The sequence below is a fragment of the Aphelocoma coerulescens genome, chromosome 2, assembly GCF_041296385.1.
Source record: "Aphelocoma coerulescens isolate FSJ_1873_10779 chromosome 2, UR_Acoe_1.0, whole genome shotgun sequence".
Taxonomy (NCBI): domain Eukaryota; kingdom Metazoa; phylum Chordata; class Aves; order Passeriformes; family Corvidae; genus Aphelocoma; species Aphelocoma coerulescens.
The window spans coordinates 19,799,838-19,818,482 of NC_091015.1; the positions used below are offsets into that span (position 1 = coordinate 19,799,838).

Below are 18,645 nucleotides of genomic sequence, written 5' to 3' on the forward strand. Positions count from 1 at the left end.
TTATAAATATAGTATCAGAAATTCCTCTTACACTTTTTGGAGCAGTTTGGTTTTAAAGGCTATTCCCAAACCCTAGCTACTCATTGCCAAAAGGAATTACCAGCTCATACTGTGAATCTAGGTATAAATACCTGCCCTCACCTGCTGCTCAGATGCTCACATCAAACTGCCAGCACTGAACATTCATTTCTCCTGACCTTATATTTATTTGGATGCCTGCTCTGGGACACGTTTCTCAGAAACAAGTCTTTGGAGACCCAAGAGCTAAAGAAAGTTTTGAAGATGTTAAATAGTTTTGTGAAACCGAAAAACAAGTGCTGACAATGCCCTACCTCCAAGGACCTTAGATGACATTAATCATGTACTGAGATGACATTAATTACATTCTGTTGGTCAGTTTCTAGAGTTGTAATCACTTATGGGCCCAATCCAGGCTCTGCTCTCATCTGACTGATGCTACAAAAAAATTTGTGAGCTTTAATTTCACATTCAAGGTATTAGGTCTGGGAATACCTAGGGGAAAAAAATTGTTTCTTTGACATAAAATTATAATAAATTATGGGAAATTTCTGCACATCATCTTTACTGAACATACTTTATTGTATATTCAACTGTTTTAGTTGATTAGGGACTAAAATGTGTCCTAAATCCCCACAGAATACTGGAAAAGATATTTTTAACTCCTTTGAAATTACAACCCATTCTAAATTTTTATAATTTTTTTTTTTTAATTAGACTGGGACAACTATATAGGATTTTTTTCTTTAGTTTAGCAAATGGGCACATTGCTTTCAAACCATTATGCAAGCTAGTAAGTCTAGAGCTCAAAATAAAAGGAGATAAATCAGAGTCCAAGCTACTAACAAAGAAAAAGGATCAGAAGAAACTTTAGAATTAAAAAGGTGGTACAAGGGCAGTATTTCCAGTTAAATTGATAAAGTATGGTGCTTACAATTACACAGACTTGGAATTTGATGGGAAAAAGCTTAACAGAATTAGAAGATACACAACCAAAATCTAGGCTATATATTTTTCTCCTTCACACTCAATAATTTTCATCATAACAGGTGGACAATATATGTAGAAGTTGAATTCAAGTCACCTGTATGAATGACTACTTTATAGTGAAAAGCAGTAGCTTCATATCAAGCTCCTAAACCAATCTACATATTCCACAGTATTTCCACCATTTTTCTGAAAAATATGGAAGTAATGGTATACTGTATCAGAAAGGAGAGAGAAAAAATAAACATGTCGATTTCTTAGTTTTAAAATACCATAATGAGAAACCTTTTGTATTATTTTATAGGTAAAAATGAAAGTTGCAACTTGCATGGAACTTCATTCTGCTTACATCTGAGAATATATTGCTGTTCAGGTACTAATGAAGAAAAAAATTTCACAACCTGATGTGTGCAATTAAGGCACCTATAGACAGAATCAGTCTTCCAAAAGAAATTATAAGTCCTCTTTATAGGCTTGTTTTTGTTTGGGGGCTTTGTGGAGGGTCTTTGTTTGGTTGGGCTTCTTTAGGCTTTTGTTGTTGTTGCTTCAGGGTTAATTTTTTATTTTTGTTTGGTTTCAGTTTTGTTTTTATTTCTTTCTCTTCCCAGAACTGGTTTTAAAATGCTTTAGAAATTCTACTTTATTCGTTTCACATCCTGTTCTCTCAGGCAATGGTCAATGCTGGCTGTTTCAAAGGAAGCTATAAATGCTTTGTTATTTGATTAGTTCTGCATAAAGAGATATTTTTTTCCTCTTTTCAGTAGATCATATTATGCACTGAAGCATAAAATTTTATTATTCTTGTAATTATATATTAGTTACCAAAACTGCCGAAGTTATTTCTATTTAAGCGTCCATAAACTTTTATAGATCTAATTATAACTGCAGAAGAGTGATATAAGCAATATCCTTTGGCCTTTAGAGTTCACTCTAGAGTTTGGAGCAATATTTCAAATGAAAATACTTTTGGTAAATCTGATTTCCTGATTGTTCTATTACTTTGTGTATATTTATTTTAATTATGTTGATGACTGAATTCTATAAATTTTATTTTTTTTTTGTGAAGTAGAAACTTGATTCAAAAATCAGTATGGAAAAAAAAAAAACCCACACCAACCAAAACAAAAACAAAAACAAACAAACAAAAAAAAACAAACAAGGAAAGAACAGAAAAACAGCAAGGCAGTATTCCTTAATGTTTACTTATAAAACACAAGGAAAGTGCGTGAATTATGAGTTAAGAAACTTTGCCAGTGATACAAAGGTATTCAGGGTGATATAAGCAAGGAATAACTATGAATAATAGGAAAAGTCTTTTTGTGAAAATGAAGTGGCTTAATGGGGCTGTACCCAGTGCTAGTTATGAACTGAAAAAACCTTCCTGACATCAGCTGCCATTGAAGGGCACTTACTTTCCTATAATCCAGCCCCAACAGGTGTGTCAGTTATTTTCTACAACTACAATGGAGATAAACAGTCACAGTTTAGCAAATTAATTGCATCCTGAGTGACAATGAAATGTGATGTTAATTGAGTTACACAGAATAACACAGTCTGTCTTTCACAGGTTATGAAATCCTATCACCACCACTCCTAAAGAGTGACACAGCACAGTACTGAAACTGTTCCAGGAACACAAAAGCCCAATGTTCAAAAAGGACAAAACAATCAGGGCTTTAGGATTTTTCAGGAAAGAGAGAAAGGAGAAAAAGAATCATTTTGTTACAGTATCATTCTACTGGTCACTCATTTCCTTACTGCTCTACACAGACCTGATTTTGTAATCCCAAAAGAGTATTGTGGATTTTTTTAAAAGTCAGAGAAAGGAAAACATATGGAATAGTTTCTATGTAAGAAATAAGTTGAAACTCCTTCAGTGTATAGTGTTGCTTAAGGATGATTGGACAGAGAACAATATGGACTAGGTATGTTTGGCTGTTCACTATTTTCAGTAAAAGGAGACAGGGTGAAAACAGAGTCGCTTTCTCAGCTGGTGGCAGAACTGTACAACTTGCTGCAAAAAGTGAGAAGGGGCTATACTTCTGAATGTGTTTCCAGGGAAACTAAGCTCCATACAGAAGGAAAATACATTAAGGTTTAGTACATATCCAAAACCACATTTGGTTCATAAGGTCTCCTAAAAAGGAAATATTAGGAACATTAAGAGGAAGTATCATATATGTTCAGCAGCTCACTGACATCAGTAGACAGGATATCAAGTGAAATGGACCTTGATGTGATTCTCTGTTAATATTCTTATATTCTCAAAATTCTTAAAGACATGTTCCACACTTTGGTGAATTGCTTTTAATTTGCTGAAAATAACTGTCTTCTCTCCAAAACTGAAGTCAGCAGATACCAGTTCTGTAGTCTCCGGGAATAACTTTTCTTTATTGTAGCCTGCTAATCTGATCAGGCAGCCCTTGGCAGCTGTTGTATTCCCAGGTGAATAGTACAGAGACATGAGCAGAAACTCTGATGAAGGGATATGCAATTTTTATAGTCAGTAACAACACTGCAGGAGGGAAGGGATAGAAAGAAGAGAGGAAAACCAAGTTTAGAGATCATGGAAATTGTTGTGAAATCCATAATGTCTCTTTGTAAACAACTGTAAGTATAAGATATTACTCATGGATAACTTGTGGATAACTATTCCACCATTAACCTCCATGGGCTGCCATGAGACAGCCTAACTCACAATGGTATTCACCAAAGGCTGCAGGGCAATCTCTGCTCCAGCACCTGGAGCACCTCCTCCTGCTCCTTCTTCCCTGACCTTGGTGACAGCAAAGCTCTTTCTCATGCATTTTCTCTCTCCTCTCTCTGGATGCAATTGCTGTTGTGCAACAACTTTTCCCCTTCTTAAATCTGTTATCACAGGGATGCTGTCACCATCACTGGTGGGCTCAGCCCTGGCCTGCAGTGGGTCCATCCTGGAGCCAGCTGGAACTGGCTCTGTTGGACATGAGGGAAGCTTCCAGCACGTTCTCACAGAAGTCACCCCTGTAGCCCCCACCTACCAAAACCTCACCACCCAAAGCAAATACAGAAACAACTGCAACTTTCACAAGGTTCAGTGTGGCCGGGGACTCTTTATGGGCTCATGTGGATACAGGCAGCCCTTTACACAAGGCAGAATCTAACTCAAGAATCTTAGCACACTGCAGAGACACAGCAATAGGCACAAATAGCGTTGCTAAAACAAAATTGTCTTCGCATTTTCCTGCACACCATACCATTGTAGCATATGAGTAAAAAATGATCTTAATACAATGAAAATTTGATAAGGGCCAGCCTAAAATGATGTTTATTGTTTCTCAGGCCCAGCAATTTAAGTGGTTCTCAGTGGCTTTGCACTTCAGCATTGTTGTTGCTAAGCAGCATGTTGAGAACAATCTACAGAATCCTGTAGTTTACAGAAAATTACAATGCTAACTATCAAAATTATTTTTCTAGCTGTCCAGTGCTCACTTCCAGCCTTTAAACATTACTGCATATTTGGCTGAAAGAAACAACCACCTTAGAATATACTTCTGTTAACGTGCAGAATTTCAAGGCGTTTATATATAGAGTCAGGGAAAAATTCTTCTGAACAGTGAGAGCCTGTGTTATAGGTGAGAACATTTAATGACTCTGTTCTATTTTGTCTTTACACTACATTCATTGCCATATCACTCTGTGTGCAGAAATAACAAGCAAAGACACCCTAGTATACTTGTCTTACACAGGGATATGGCTCAGTAAGACTCAGAAGAATCTCCTCTGATGTGTATATTACAAAAATTATCTAAAAGAAATAAAAAATTGAAAAGGAATTGTATTAGAGCAGACCTCAAAACCTAAAAATTTCTCTCTTAAAGATGAAGCATTTCTACTTTCTTAGCAAATATTGTCCCTAGCTGGAGACAAGAAAGAAACAGATCTTTGCTGAATGATCTTTATCCTCGGAAACTTTTAAAAAATTGAGCAATGGATATAAGTGTTTTACTTTTGGTTAAACTTTCTTTGATTTCTACATATAAGCAGTTAAGTCTAGGACTGCAGATTTTTGCAGCTGATCATCGTGGCCATTCTAGCTGGTTCTATTTTAAAAAGTTGCATTACAGAGCACTTCTCACAACATCCAGCATGCATTTTGCCACAGTTAGAGCATTTCTATAGGCAGAAGCAGACCCAGTTTCAAGCAAGGATGCAAACAGATACCACTGCTAAGTAGTAGCTGTCATTTGAACCCCTCAGTGGGTCATGTAAACTCTCATCTGGACAAGTAAAATTATTCAATATAAAAAATATGGTTTCCTATATGGGTGAATTTAAACCATTGCCTTAAAGTGTTGTGAACCTATGAAGTTCACAAAGTACATCTTAGATGAGCTACACCAAGAAATCAGTCTCTGGTGGCTCTTTCCTGAGATTTTAGTAGCTTTTTTATTATAAAACATAAAAGTGTTTTGGAACATTCTTTACTATCAAAACCAAGGCTTTTAAAACTTCTAACATTGCCACAGGGACTTGCATCTCCCATTAAGAGGATAGAGTCTGAATACAACAAAAAATAAAGAATCAGAAACCTTGGCTAGTGTTCCTCCTGGAGTAATGTTAATATAAAGCTGAACTTTAAAACATCAATTTCATTTGCAATAAATTTCCATGATGGGCTGGGCAGAAGAAGCCAATAGTACTGTAACTGGCACCTTATCAGAGAGATGTCTGGAAAATTTTGCCCATGTCTTTCCTGCTTATCTTGTGCTCGAAGTTCAGTGCAATTTCTTGGGTTTGATGTAGTCTCATCAGTGTTATTTCCCAATGCCTGAGCAGTGCTTAATGACATCCTAAAGGGGAAAGCTACTCATTAGCAGCAGTAACACAGCAAAGTTCCTCGCATAAATTAATGATCCATTCTCGTGGTAGTCCTTGACACTGGGAAATATTAACTTTGTTTTATTGATCAGAAAGACAGAGTAGTGAGATAAAATTACTTTCTGCAGCCATGCAGGAAATTTGTAGTAGGCCCAGGACCAAAATGCATCTCCTAAATTCCACTTCAGGGGTTACATTTCAGTAGCTCTGTGATAAATGTGGAAGGAGGAAAAAGATTTGTCCTGTTCTGTCAAAAAGATTCTCTCCATCATTTGTGTCCAAGCAAATATTGCTAATGTACAGCATCAGTGCTTTCATGAGTAGCTCTTACCTTGGGGTTATTGGGATCCATCCCCATCAAAACTGTATTATTTCCAGTAAATGTTTTCTGAGTCTTATTTCCCTAGTGCAGTAAGTGAGGATGGTGCAAATAATTGCACTGATGCTGGCACCATACCACACAGGCAGAATATGGATATGGTGCCTAAGCAGTATTAGTAACAATTCCCACCAGCAAAAAACCATTTAAGCCTCCTGACCTTATTGCAAATTACCCACATTAGCTCTGTCCCACTCAGTTCTTTATTCTACAACTCTATTTTACAACTTTTGATAAATAGATCCTACTGAATTAAGCAGGATTTTGGCTAAGTGTACATGGCTGGACAAGAAACTTTGCAGATACACAAGGGTTGACTCAGTACCCAAACAATTATTTAATAAAATAATTTTATTAGAATTTCATGGGCTGTCTACAAGTGTTTTAATTTCTACATGTTGTTAGCAAGATATGTATACTATTTCTCTTTTGAAAGAGAGACAAAGAAATGAAAGCTATGCTGCAATTCCTTCTTTCCAAACTTACACAGACTATCCATAGCAGGAACATACCTGTTGGAGGTTGCTTTGTGGGTTCTGCTGGTAAAAACTCCTGGGATGGTAAGCACTCCCTGGAAAACGTGAGGTCATCAAGTGCTATGCCATCTTTGGGACCTTTTCCAGCTATCCCTTCAAAGACAACTTGAAAATCTTCATCTGCATCTCCAGACAGGGTCAGTGCCTTGCGCTGCCAGAAATTTCCCTGGTTTCCAGTAAGATTAAGGAGAATTTTTTCATGTTTCAATGTAGTTCTCTGGTAGATAACCAACGATCCAATGTGAGCTCCATACATATGATAATAGAAAATTATCTGTAAGCAAAAGCGAGAGCATAAAGTATGCAATACATGACTTCAGACAAATTCTGCTGTTGTATTTACTCTAACTCTTAAATTGATCATTACTAGTAGCATTCAAAGTAGGCATTAATTTTACTGATTGAACAATAATTTAATCAAAATGCGACAAAAAAACCTGACTAGTGGCAATCTTTTAACTATTCCACAAGCCAAACTTTAAAAACAGCATTAAAATCTTCAAAAGCTAATCTTGAATCCCTTTGAATGACTCTTGCACATAAATGTAAAAGAACTAAGATACTTTATAAGGAAACAGAGGAATGGAGTAGTGCCATTTACAATATAGGAAACAACTTCAGTTTACTGAACAATTTTCTGGTTAAAAATGTGTTTATGTCAATTTTAGAGTGTGCAATTAGAAAATAATCAAATCTACTGAGGAAGCAAAAATTCTATATGGTCATAAGAAAACAAAATAGCTAAAAGATATAAGAGGCCCTTTGAGTAGAAAACTGATTTATTTATTTTTAGTAAAAATAGTGAAAAGAAATTCTGAAGTACAAAAGACCAAATACATACAGAAAAAAATCACTGTGAAAATTCATCACCATTAACTGCACTTTCAGTTATTTAAAATTCAATATTGTATTTCTATTCCTTTTGAAGATGCAGCTTTGTTTCTAAAAGTCTTGTATAAAGACAAAAGATTTTTATTCATGCATGTCCCTTTATAGTTGCTGATGTATATTTATTTTCTCTACATGAAACTTGTCCCATTGATGTAAATGTTTCTTTTCCATTTATCTTAAAGGGTCTAAGATGACAAACTAAATCTGTTGTAAGATATGATTTAGCATTTTCTTCTCAAATAACCCATAGAAAGGAGTAAAATACTTGAAGGGACTCTCTGATCTTATTAGATGAAGTTTCAGACCTTGAAATATTTTTTCCCCTTCATACAATTTCCTGTACCAGAAATTTCACTCTGGTCATTTGACTACGTGTAAGTTTCAAAACTGCTCAGAACCTTCAAAAAGTAAAATATTACAAATATGACTGACTGTTTCAGGCCACATTATGGATGTCAAGAGTTTGGTCTGTACAAGGTGCATAAACATGCACAATTTTGCAAATGATTTTTCATGTGATAAAAGCAACAGTTTCCCATAGTTACGCTTCAAGCACTTAATTGCATTTAATGTGGGATACATCATAACAGTACAGAGGTGAACATGTCATTCTCAGTTATTTTATTTTTTTGCATGATTTTCTCTTCATAGAAGTTAAAAATGGAAAAGGTATTTTTAGAGCATAAAACCAGATAATGTAGAGAAAGAGATACTCTCAAATATAATGCTAGAATCAGAAGGCTGAGATCTCCACACTTGTTTAAGCAGAATTTTTTTTATATATGTATTTTACGCATAAAAAATTGACATGGTTCCAATTTTGAAGGTAATTTTATAATGGCTAGATTTATATAATTTATATAGATTTATATAATGGCTACTGAATATCACAATTAGTCAAGTTTTCTTTTGAATCATAAAATCATTTGATTTTATGTTTAATACTTCCTGACTTTCTTATCTATAAAGAGTTGGAGAGTTTTCAGACAGAAGTATTTCAGTAAAATGAACTGGTTAAAATCTCAAACATAAGCAGAATGCTTTCTGAGTTTCAAACTCTTGTTTTGATTTTCCTCATGAATAGTATTAGATAAATGCAACTAGAGGCAAGTGACCAGACATTTTGCACAGAGATGTCACCTTCATAGCCAGTAAATTGTTTAGGACTATTTCAGTTTAAGACAATCTTCCTTTGATGAGCATATTTCAGTGATCACACAAACAGTTCATTTCAAAAGCTTTTTTAAAAATGGCCTAATCAAAATTATCTTCTTGAGAGACCTCCTTATTAGATGCATAAAGGCGAACTTGCAGTTTCAAAATAATGCATAGCTAAAGTTTCTGGGAAATTATATTTTTAGCAAAGACTATAAAAGATGTTATCAAAACCAGGAAACTTTTTATTCCAGGTTTGCAAAGAAATGTTCAAGCTGAAGTCACTACAATGTGCTGTACTGGTTTGGAAAATCAAGGCTTACACTTCTCCATTCTCCAGAGAAAAGCTGGTGACAAAACCTTCTGTCACACACCCTTCCCTTTGCAGTTGTATTCTCTGAAAATCAATTACTACTGCACTTATACACACTTTCTCCATAAAATCAGAAACCCTTAAATAGTTGTTTGTTACTTTGGACAGGTTGCATAAGACATGGTAAATCAGACACTACATTCACTGTCAGCTTCATCTGAATCCCCCAGAGTACTCCTTTACTTCCAGAACAATTCTCCTGCACCAAGATATCTCTTTTCTTGTGATTTCAATGAAATAAGATCAGATCCTGACTTCTCTACAACAAGATGGGTTTTTTTTCCTCAAGAATTAGTTCAGTAATCGTCTTTAATCATTTTAGGAGTATTCCCTTGGTGGAATCTAGATCGAATTCTTCATTCTTGCTACTACCACACCCTCACATACCTTGCAGTTTTTATTCCTTCTGCTTAGGACTGGACTAGAAATCCTAGCTTTCTGTCCTGGTAGCTGAAAAAATGAACTCTTTATAAAAATATAATGACCAGATGGCTCTTGCAGTGTATGATCAGTAGCTGGTCCAGTGCCCAGTTTTGTAGTACTGCTAGTTCTGAGGTGCCAGTCGAAATCATCATTTTCATCTTGCTTCCATCCACAAAGTTCAAACTCAAAATTGCAATGCCCAATAGATGTACCTGAAATTTATTTGCACACACATGAAAAGAGATTTATTTTCAAGTAGTTAATTAGGTACATATATAGTACAAGGTAGTACTCAAATCCATGGGAAAAAAAGCGCTTCACTATAAAAAAATAATATCCATGTATCTCATTAAAAAAGCATTTTTAATGTTCTCGACTATAATAATAGGATAGATATACTTGCATATATATGAGGTGGGTCTCAGTGCTTTTTTTATTACAGTCAACAGAATCCTTGGTATAAATGTAACCAAATTTAGTAACCTATTTTAGCTCCTTAGGGTCTTAATTGACCTCCCTAGGGCGTTCAAGACACGTGCAGAAAACCAGCCTCTTTCTGAAGGAACATGTTAAGATCAGGTGAGAACAAGAGCAAATGCCTATATCTAGGGAACAGATACATCCAAATGAATGTACTGAGCACCATAAAATCACAGTCACTATACAGACACATACAGGCAAAACATAAATGCAGGTGTGACAACCTTGAGCTGAATCCCACACAAAGTTAGTCTACTTTTGAAAAATTCCTCAATTCACTTGTATTTTATTAGCCAATATAGAAACATAGATAATAAAGTTGCTGCTGGATTGTGTCCAAAGAAGGGTAAGGGCCTGGAGCATAGGTCTGATGAGGAGTGGCTGAGGGAGCTGGGGGTGTTTAGTCTGGAGAAAAGGAGGCTGAGGGGTGACCTTTGTACTCTTGACAACTACCGGAAGGGAGGTTGTTACGAGGTGGGGGTCGGTGTCTTCTCCCAAGTAATGGGTGCTAGGAGAAGAAAAAAGGACCTCAAGTTGCACCAGTAGAGGCTAAGATTGGATACTAGGAAAATTTTTTCACTGAAAGGTTTGTCAAGCATTGAAACACGCTGCTCAGTGAAGTGATTGTGTCACCATCCCTGGAGGTCTTCAGAAGGCATGTAGACGTGGCGCTTGGTGGTGAAATTGGCAATGCTAGGTTAAGAGTGGGATTCAATGATCCTAAAGGTCTTTTCCAACCTAAATGATTCTATGATAATCTACATTTCTCCTTAAGTTGTACTTAATGCCTAGAAAAGGAGAAAGCTGTCATAATTTTGGCTGATTTTTATATGAAAGAACACGCATTTTTGAATCTTGAATGTCAAAACAGCCATCATGGTGAGTAACCATGTAACTGTGCGCATAAATTAAGGTTAAGTCAATTTCATCATGCTACAAGTTTAAGTTCTCTATATTTTTCTCTCTGTAAATGTATAAATTCATTTTAATGTTTACCAAGACTAAAATTGCTGAAGTAGGCTGGAATTTCAGCAGAGACTTCAAGAGACTTTCAACTGTGCCCTGAATATTCTTACTATTATTGCTGAAAAGGAAAGTGCTTTGAAGATAAATTCAGAAACTGTATGGATCATTTTGTAGGACAATATCAGAAATTAAAAAATGTCTCTTCCAAAATGTAAACAAAATCTGAGCCTCTTCTGAGGTCTTATAAAGTTCAGCCACTTGAAAGTAGTTTTATTTAACTAAAAGGAGCTCAGAAGCATCAGTAATGAGGCCAAGGAGCTAGAATCCATGGAATCTAGACATGCACCAAAACAGGACAGAGAGCTACCTCAAAAATTTCAGGCTCATATAAAATAAAATAAAATATTTATTTTTTTAAATTTTAATCTATGAATATCATAAAGAGAAAAATTTAGAAACTATTTCTTAAAAATATGAGCTATTTAGGAAAACTAGCTTCACTGTCTTTTACCTTTGTCTGCAAATACAATGCCATTTGAAATAACAATTAAAACCAAACCAAACCTGATGTGTTAAATGATATGATTATCTTTTATGAAAATCCTAAATTGTAGATTAACTCAACTGAGTGCAACTGCCCATAAAATTTGTCATAATCATATTTTATCTGATTTAATTACTTAATATTTCAAGATTATCCAGAAAGAAATTCCTTCCATTATTTAAAAATTCCATCTTAATAAATTTCATGCATACAACTGACCATTTTATTTTAAAGACATGTTTTCAAGAATCAAGACCGTAAGGCATGAGCACTAATATCCCTGATGATGCTGTATATATTGGGTATTATCTAATCTAAATTTAGATGTCCTTGTAGGATCCCTAGAGTGAACAAAGAGAAATACTCATATCTACAGGACAATTTATTTAATCTAACTCAAACAACTGATTTTAAGTTGCATGAACTTCAGCCTGAAAGCAAGTTACTCCACTGATGAAAGAGAGAATTTAGACAGCCTGCTTAGAAGCTCAAGTTACTGCAGATGATTGTGCACTTGTATATTAAATTACTCCCATGCTTTTGAAGCACCATAATGCTTCACTGTAAAGCTTACAAAAAAGATGCAATTAGGGAAATTTTTTATAAAGAATTTTACAATTTTTTTGTTACATAAAAATAATAATAAAAAAACATGCTAGAGGAAAGCATTCACTTTGTAGGGCTGGTTCAATTCATCTCTTCCAATGGGAAATTAGAATAAAATCCTCATTGTGGTAGTTGCAAAACTAGATCCCATCAGTTTATTTGAAGTATTTTGCCCTAAATGCTTCAGTTTTTACTTGTCTGATGATGTTTCATGGGAAAGACAGACGATCCAGAAAACTAAAAAAACACCCCAAAAAACTCCATGAATAAACAGTTTTTGAAAATTCCAGAAAATAAAAGCCAAAGTTTGAGAACCTTTTTCAACAGAGTAATAACAACTTGGAATACTCCTCATTTTAAATTGCATAAGATCTGAACTGGTCCCATATAGATTAATGATGTACTCTTCCTGGACTGGAAATGATTGAGTAGTTTAATAGTATGAAAATAATTTGCAAAACATGGTTCCTTTGCCATGTACCCTAGCTTTTGTAGGATATCAGCATACCTTTGCTTCATAGAAATGTATTCACTGAGAATTTGATAAACTGAATTCATAATCTTAATAAAAATGGGGCAACTGTCAATATGGTACCAAACAATGCAGATTTGATTGTGTGAGTAGTAGTAGAAGAAAAGGAGATGTTAATACCATATATTGTGATCCAGGAGGAGCCATTTGGTATGAAATATCATTCTTTAAATCAGATACTACACATGCTGCTTCTTGATATGTCTTGTAAAACCAAAATTGTACAATATTCAGATTAAAATGATTTTCTGAGACCTGATAACCCTTGAAATATCTAAGAAGGTAGGTCCCTCATCTCCCAAAGGCATTATGCTTGAATTATTTTTTTCAGCTTTAATACATTCTTTTCATATGGAAAGCAGGATAATTATATTCTGCTTTTAAAGACAGCTGCTTTCTGAGTTATTTTAATAAATTCATTAGCAGTTCTTTGTATTTTCATTCATGTGACTTTAAATTAAATAATAGTAATTTAAAATCCTTAAAAGCCAAGGAATAGAATTAAATTATTACCTTCTTGTTTGCTTTCTTAGCTGAGCTGTCAAAAATATTTGAGTAATAAAAATTCACAGCAGGCAGAGTTATTTATGATAATTATATTTAAAAAACTACCATACTTACTGCAAATACTAGGGCTTTCATCTGAGTTATCTGCACAGTCATTTACAAAATCACACAGATTATTCTTTGGGATGCAGTACTTGTTGGCACACATGAATTCCTCTGATGTGCAAGGTTTGTCTGAGATAAGCAGAGGGGAACAATCTTCAAAGGTAATATCATCCACTGCCACGTCTCCCATGTAACTAACACCACGTTTTGCCCTGAAAATAACCTAATAAAAATTACAGAGCTATTATAGTAAGCCACTGATAAGATAGAGAACAGCTTATACACACAACATGAAAAGAACAGAGACTGAACTTGGTCCTCACAAATCTTTTCATATGAAGTGGTCAGTTCTTACTGTCAAAGCATAATTCTACAAAATCTTGTAGTACATTTGGTACAGATCTGTCACTACAATTATTGAAGGACCATCTGCTAACATTACCAAGCACACAAAAAAAAAGGAAATAAAAAGACATACTAGTCCTCACTCATCCTGAATTAATGGCAAGGGTACTACCTACTTCTGCAAAGTAAGTCTGAAAAAGACTAGTCTGCCATCCATCATTTATTCCCGTGAATGTAAAAAAAAAAATTAAATTTCATTAAAATTCCAAGACAGAAGTATCAGGAAATGTAACTCTTTTAAAAACATGTTACTGACTATAGCTGTTTTTTTGGGGATTTTTTTTCATAAGTCTACAACAAAGCAAGCCTCTAAGAGGCTTGGGAATCTGCTCTGATTTCAAAGAGAATGTCATACTCAAGGTTCTTTTTTCAAAACCCAGATGTTTTTACTTACTGCACGCTAAGGAGAAAGAAGCAGAATATTTTAAGCAGAGTTGGATTCAGGGATAGAAGGGATTCTCAGTCTTAAAAAAGGATAGCAGTCTGAGATTAAAGAGGAGTGAGCAATCTCCAAAAACTTGAGTCCTGCTCAGATAACCAGTCAGACAGCCAAAAAGATGATTTCTTCTATTTGGGAGGAGAGGTATATGCGTGGTGTAAAAAGGGAAATGAGAAGGTGAAGAATGCTTAATATAGAAGTACTAACAGCCAGCTCTCCAGGAAACATATCACATATGAAGACACACCTGAAAATTTGAACGAATTCCTAAGAACACTTCTGCTCTGTTCCACTGGGGACCTTGGCTGCCACTTTGAGTCCATAGTTTAGAAGTCTTGTTCCTGCTTATACAGAGTACCTAAAAAATGAAGTAATTCTAGGTCACAAAAAAATGTTTCCATTACCAACACACTTAAGAGTCCTATAATTGTATACAAGAGTACAAAATTGTCTTGTACATCTAATGTCTATTCCACCTTTAAAATTCACAGAATCATAGAATATCTGGAATTGGAAGGGGCAATCAAATCCAAATCCCTACTCCTTGCAAGACTACCTAAAGCTGAATCATAGGACTAGGACTGTTCAGGTGCTCCTTGCACTCTGTCAGGCTGGTGCTGTGCCCACTGTCCTGGGGAGCCTGTTGCAGTGCCCAGCCACCCTCTGGGTGAAGAACCTTTTCCTAATGTCCAATCTGACACAAATGGAGATGTCAGTGTAAATGACTATACTAAGAAAATGATGCTTTGAGAATTTCTGGTCTCCTCATAAACATACCCAGCCCAGAGCCTTAACTGGACTAACGTATCTCATTAATTTATCCAGAGTGGCTAGCAATGAATAAAAATTGATCATTAGTGGGTTGTGATTCAGTTGTACAACATGGAAACAGTGCTAACAAGACTTACTGAAAAATATATTTGTTCATGCATACAATTAACTGCTCTTCCAGGATAGATTTTCTTGTCCTTTCTCATGAAACATTTTGTTTCTTCCACAAATAAATTTTTTTCTCTTTTTTTTATAAAGACCAAATTTCATCTGTCTGAGCAATGAAAGACTTTTAAAAGCCCATACCCTTGTAAACAGCAAATTGGGGAATGATAACACTCTTCAACATGAGCAGAAAGCCCTAAATATTCTTTGATCCAACCTCATGGGCATCCAAATTCAACTGAGCTGACAATAACAAGATGGGTGTTTGATGAAGTGTGTCAAGCTCCGTCTCCAGCCAGTACTAACAGAGCTAAACATCCATTCACCAGTTGCCTGAAGTACTTCTGCTTTCAAGGATTTACTGCTACTCTGTGTAATCTTCTCAGGGCAGCCCATGCATTTTTCATCATAACGGAAAACCCCCTTTCTTTTGTTTTAAATTTATGCAGTCCCATGAGTGTACATGATATTGCATAACAGGTAAGTTCTGCCAAGCAAACAGCAAATCCTCACACTAAAGAGCTTTCATTTCAGGGGAACAAAACAAATAGATAATATATTAAATTGGATAGAAAAACTAGTAACTTCTGACTTTATAGACAGGAAGATCTGCCCATAGAAGACATGAATTTTAAGTGAAAATAAACAAATTAGAGAAAAAGAGATTACAGATATTATCTGAATTAATAAAGTGTGCTGAAAAAGAAAATATCTTTTTTTATTCTCAAATACAAACTATAGATTTATATGAAGGTAGATATATGTATGACTATAGACATACATGCACATGCTTTTACAGACTGTAAATTATCTACTCTATTAGATATCCAATTCCTTCATCAGAAATTCATATTTTCTATCATATCATGATAAAGGTTAAAATTTTAGAGTAAAACATGGCCATAAATTTGTGTGCTATTAAAACCCAAGGCTTCCCTGTACCTTAATGCACTTTGAAGCTCTATGCATTTCAATTGCATCACAAAAAAGCACATCTAACACTTTGGTAGCATTACCCATGCCAAGTCAGAGTACATAAACTAAATAAAAAAGGTTCCAACAAATAATCAAACAGAGGTTTCTCAGGAAAGTGACAGCAAATCAATGTTTAAGAAAATAATAGAAACACAGGAAGGTAGCCATTCATGTAAACAGCAGGAAAATCTTCAGCAATCCTACATGATATTTGATGGCATGGATGCAGACTAAGACACAAAAGTCCAAAAAATGTGGTAGTCTTGGGGGAAGATATTGATTAAAGGTCTTTTAAGCACAGAAAATATTCACATTCATACAATAGTTAGAGCCTTCTTAACATAAATAATGAGATATCACCTAAATAGTTTTATATTCTGAGTTATTCTTACATCCATTATTAATTGATTAATCAAGCAATTGAAACCAGGCAATTATTAACAGTGTGCAAAGGTCTCATGATTTTCCTTTGATACCTCTTAAAATCAATTATGTTGGGGGTGAGGGAAAATCAGTTAAAGAATACAGGGAAATTGTAATCTATGTTGAAACTGAGAAAAAAAAATTCTATACTATACACATTTGCCTTTTGTGGTGGTAATACTGGCTGTGGCTCCACAGAATTTCCTGCTGATTTCTACAAAACACTCTTTGAATGTGATTCCAACTAACATGGGTTCCTACACTGTAAAGAAGCCCTGGACCCCAGAGTATGCGGAGAAGTCCCAAAGCACGTTAATTGGTCCCAGGCCTTAAAACTGAGGATGAACCATCTTTATGCTCTGATTTCCCACTGATTCTGATGAATTAATATTTTACTGCTTGCCAAACAGCCTAGCAAGATCTTTACCTAGCTGGGAGAAATTCAACTATATTTTTAAAAAAATATTTAGGAAAAATCCAATAAAACACAGAACATGCTTCCGCTGAATACCTAGCAAACCACACGCAGGGTGTGGAGGTCACCACATCCCAGATTTCATTTCTAATATCAACACATATTTGTATATAAACAAATCATAAAATTTGTTTTGAATTACAAAAGTATTGAGTTCTGTCAACCTTTTATTATAGTTTCTTATTCTGAATAACTGAGCTAGTGAGAATTTATTTGTATATTTAAATTCACATGCACTGCCCACATCTGATATGATACTGAGTGCACTGGTGACTGAGTAAATACTGAGTATTTTTTTCAATCCATTCCTGATGCTGTAGGTATTTCATAGCATTCCTGGGAGATCCCATTATAAGCAGAGAGCTGCATGGTAAAAACAACTGTTTAGAACAACATTGCTGTTTTCTTCATTTCTCTCTTCAGTGACTCATACAAGCTGCTAATGTGTTAAATTTCCTTCACAGAAAGCTTTTAACTGGAGTGAAGAAAAGGATATGGGAAAGCAAATTTGTTGCTTATATGCCACAGAAATAGTTCAATGCTGCTTACATGAATATAATTAATCCCTGAAAGTGACATGTTCCGCTTTTCAAGTAATAAGGTCCTTCTACAAAATTTTATGTCAAATTTTGATACTCCTTATTTTTATGCTCCCACATTTAGCCAAAGACCTTGATGTCCAAATACCTATTGTTGCTTTTCAGTGTCAAATGGTACTGTGTGACACAAAGCTTTTTCTTGTATGGAAATTCCAACCATAGCATGTCTGTAACAGTCACAATTTTTGGTTGTTATAGAAAATTATTTCTCCAGTCTACTTGAGCTCATGCTTTCTTCTGATCATAACATGTTGAGAGCAGTAGAGCGTTAGCAATTGTTCATTTTCATTTACTCCCAGCCTAGGCTTTAATGAAACTAAAAAAAAGAAAAGGCATCAATTTTCTCACAGTAATTTCATGCAGAAAAACAAAACAGAACAAAGAGCACCTCCATACCTCCAGAGAACCTATTGTTGAACCATTCATGTGATTCCAGAATATGATTTTGCATCTGGGCCCTGTAAGGGAGATAACTGGGGTAGCAATGTCAGCTGTGTGACCAAATTCTCCATTTGAGCTGTCTGCAAAGAGATACCAGCCTTCTTCAGTGCACCTGCTCAGAGAAAAAGGGTTATAATTTATTAAAACAAAACATTTCATCATAATTAATTTATGATTGTAATATTTCCTTAGATAGCATCTGCTGTCTGAGTATCTGGATGCAACTTAGTGTGTAGCCAGAATATAAAAAAAAACCCAAACCCTTGCAAAGGCAGCTAGTATTTCCATATCAGATATTGGCAAAAAAAGGAAAAAAAGATCTGAAGTCAACCCACAGGATCATGTAGATGTGGGTAGAGGGACTCTGGCTTTCCCTACTGCCCTCTTTCCTCAGGGAAATCAGAGGGTTTGATCCTGGCCTAAAGTTAAGAAAATCCAGGATGTTGGGTGAAATTTTGTCCCCTGAGCTACTGCGAAAGACGAGGCTGTCTTTGAAGCAAGCATCAGACTCTGAGGGTACAGAGGGACCAGAAGTACAATTTTAGTGTTTTGGGTACTTAAGATTTAACCCCTAAAACCCTTACTTTCCA

The 18,645-nt window shown here is 35.2% G+C and overlaps 1 protein-coding gene across 1 annotated transcript in view; it reads right to left on the reverse strand.

Annotated features, from left to right (window-relative positions):
* The window catches only part of MALRD1 (MAM and LDL receptor class A domain containing 1), a 242,766-nt gene that overhangs the window by 129,110 nt on the left and 95,011 nt on the right, over window positions 1-18,645 (reverse strand). Inside the window, exons 21-25 of the mRNA XM_069004716.1 lie at window positions 18,011-18,167; window positions 14,454-14,564; window positions 13,372-13,585; window positions 9,587-9,834; window positions 6,757-7,054 (exon numbers count right to left, since the gene is read on the reverse strand). Of these exons, the coding sequence (XP_068860817.1) occupies window positions 6,757-7,054; window positions 9,587-9,834; window positions 13,372-13,585; window positions 14,454-14,564; window positions 18,011-18,167 (1,028 nt within the window). The remainder of the gene's footprint in view (window positions 1-6,756; window positions 7,055-9,586; window positions 9,835-13,371; window positions 13,586-14,453; window positions 14,565-18,010; window positions 18,168-18,645) is intronic.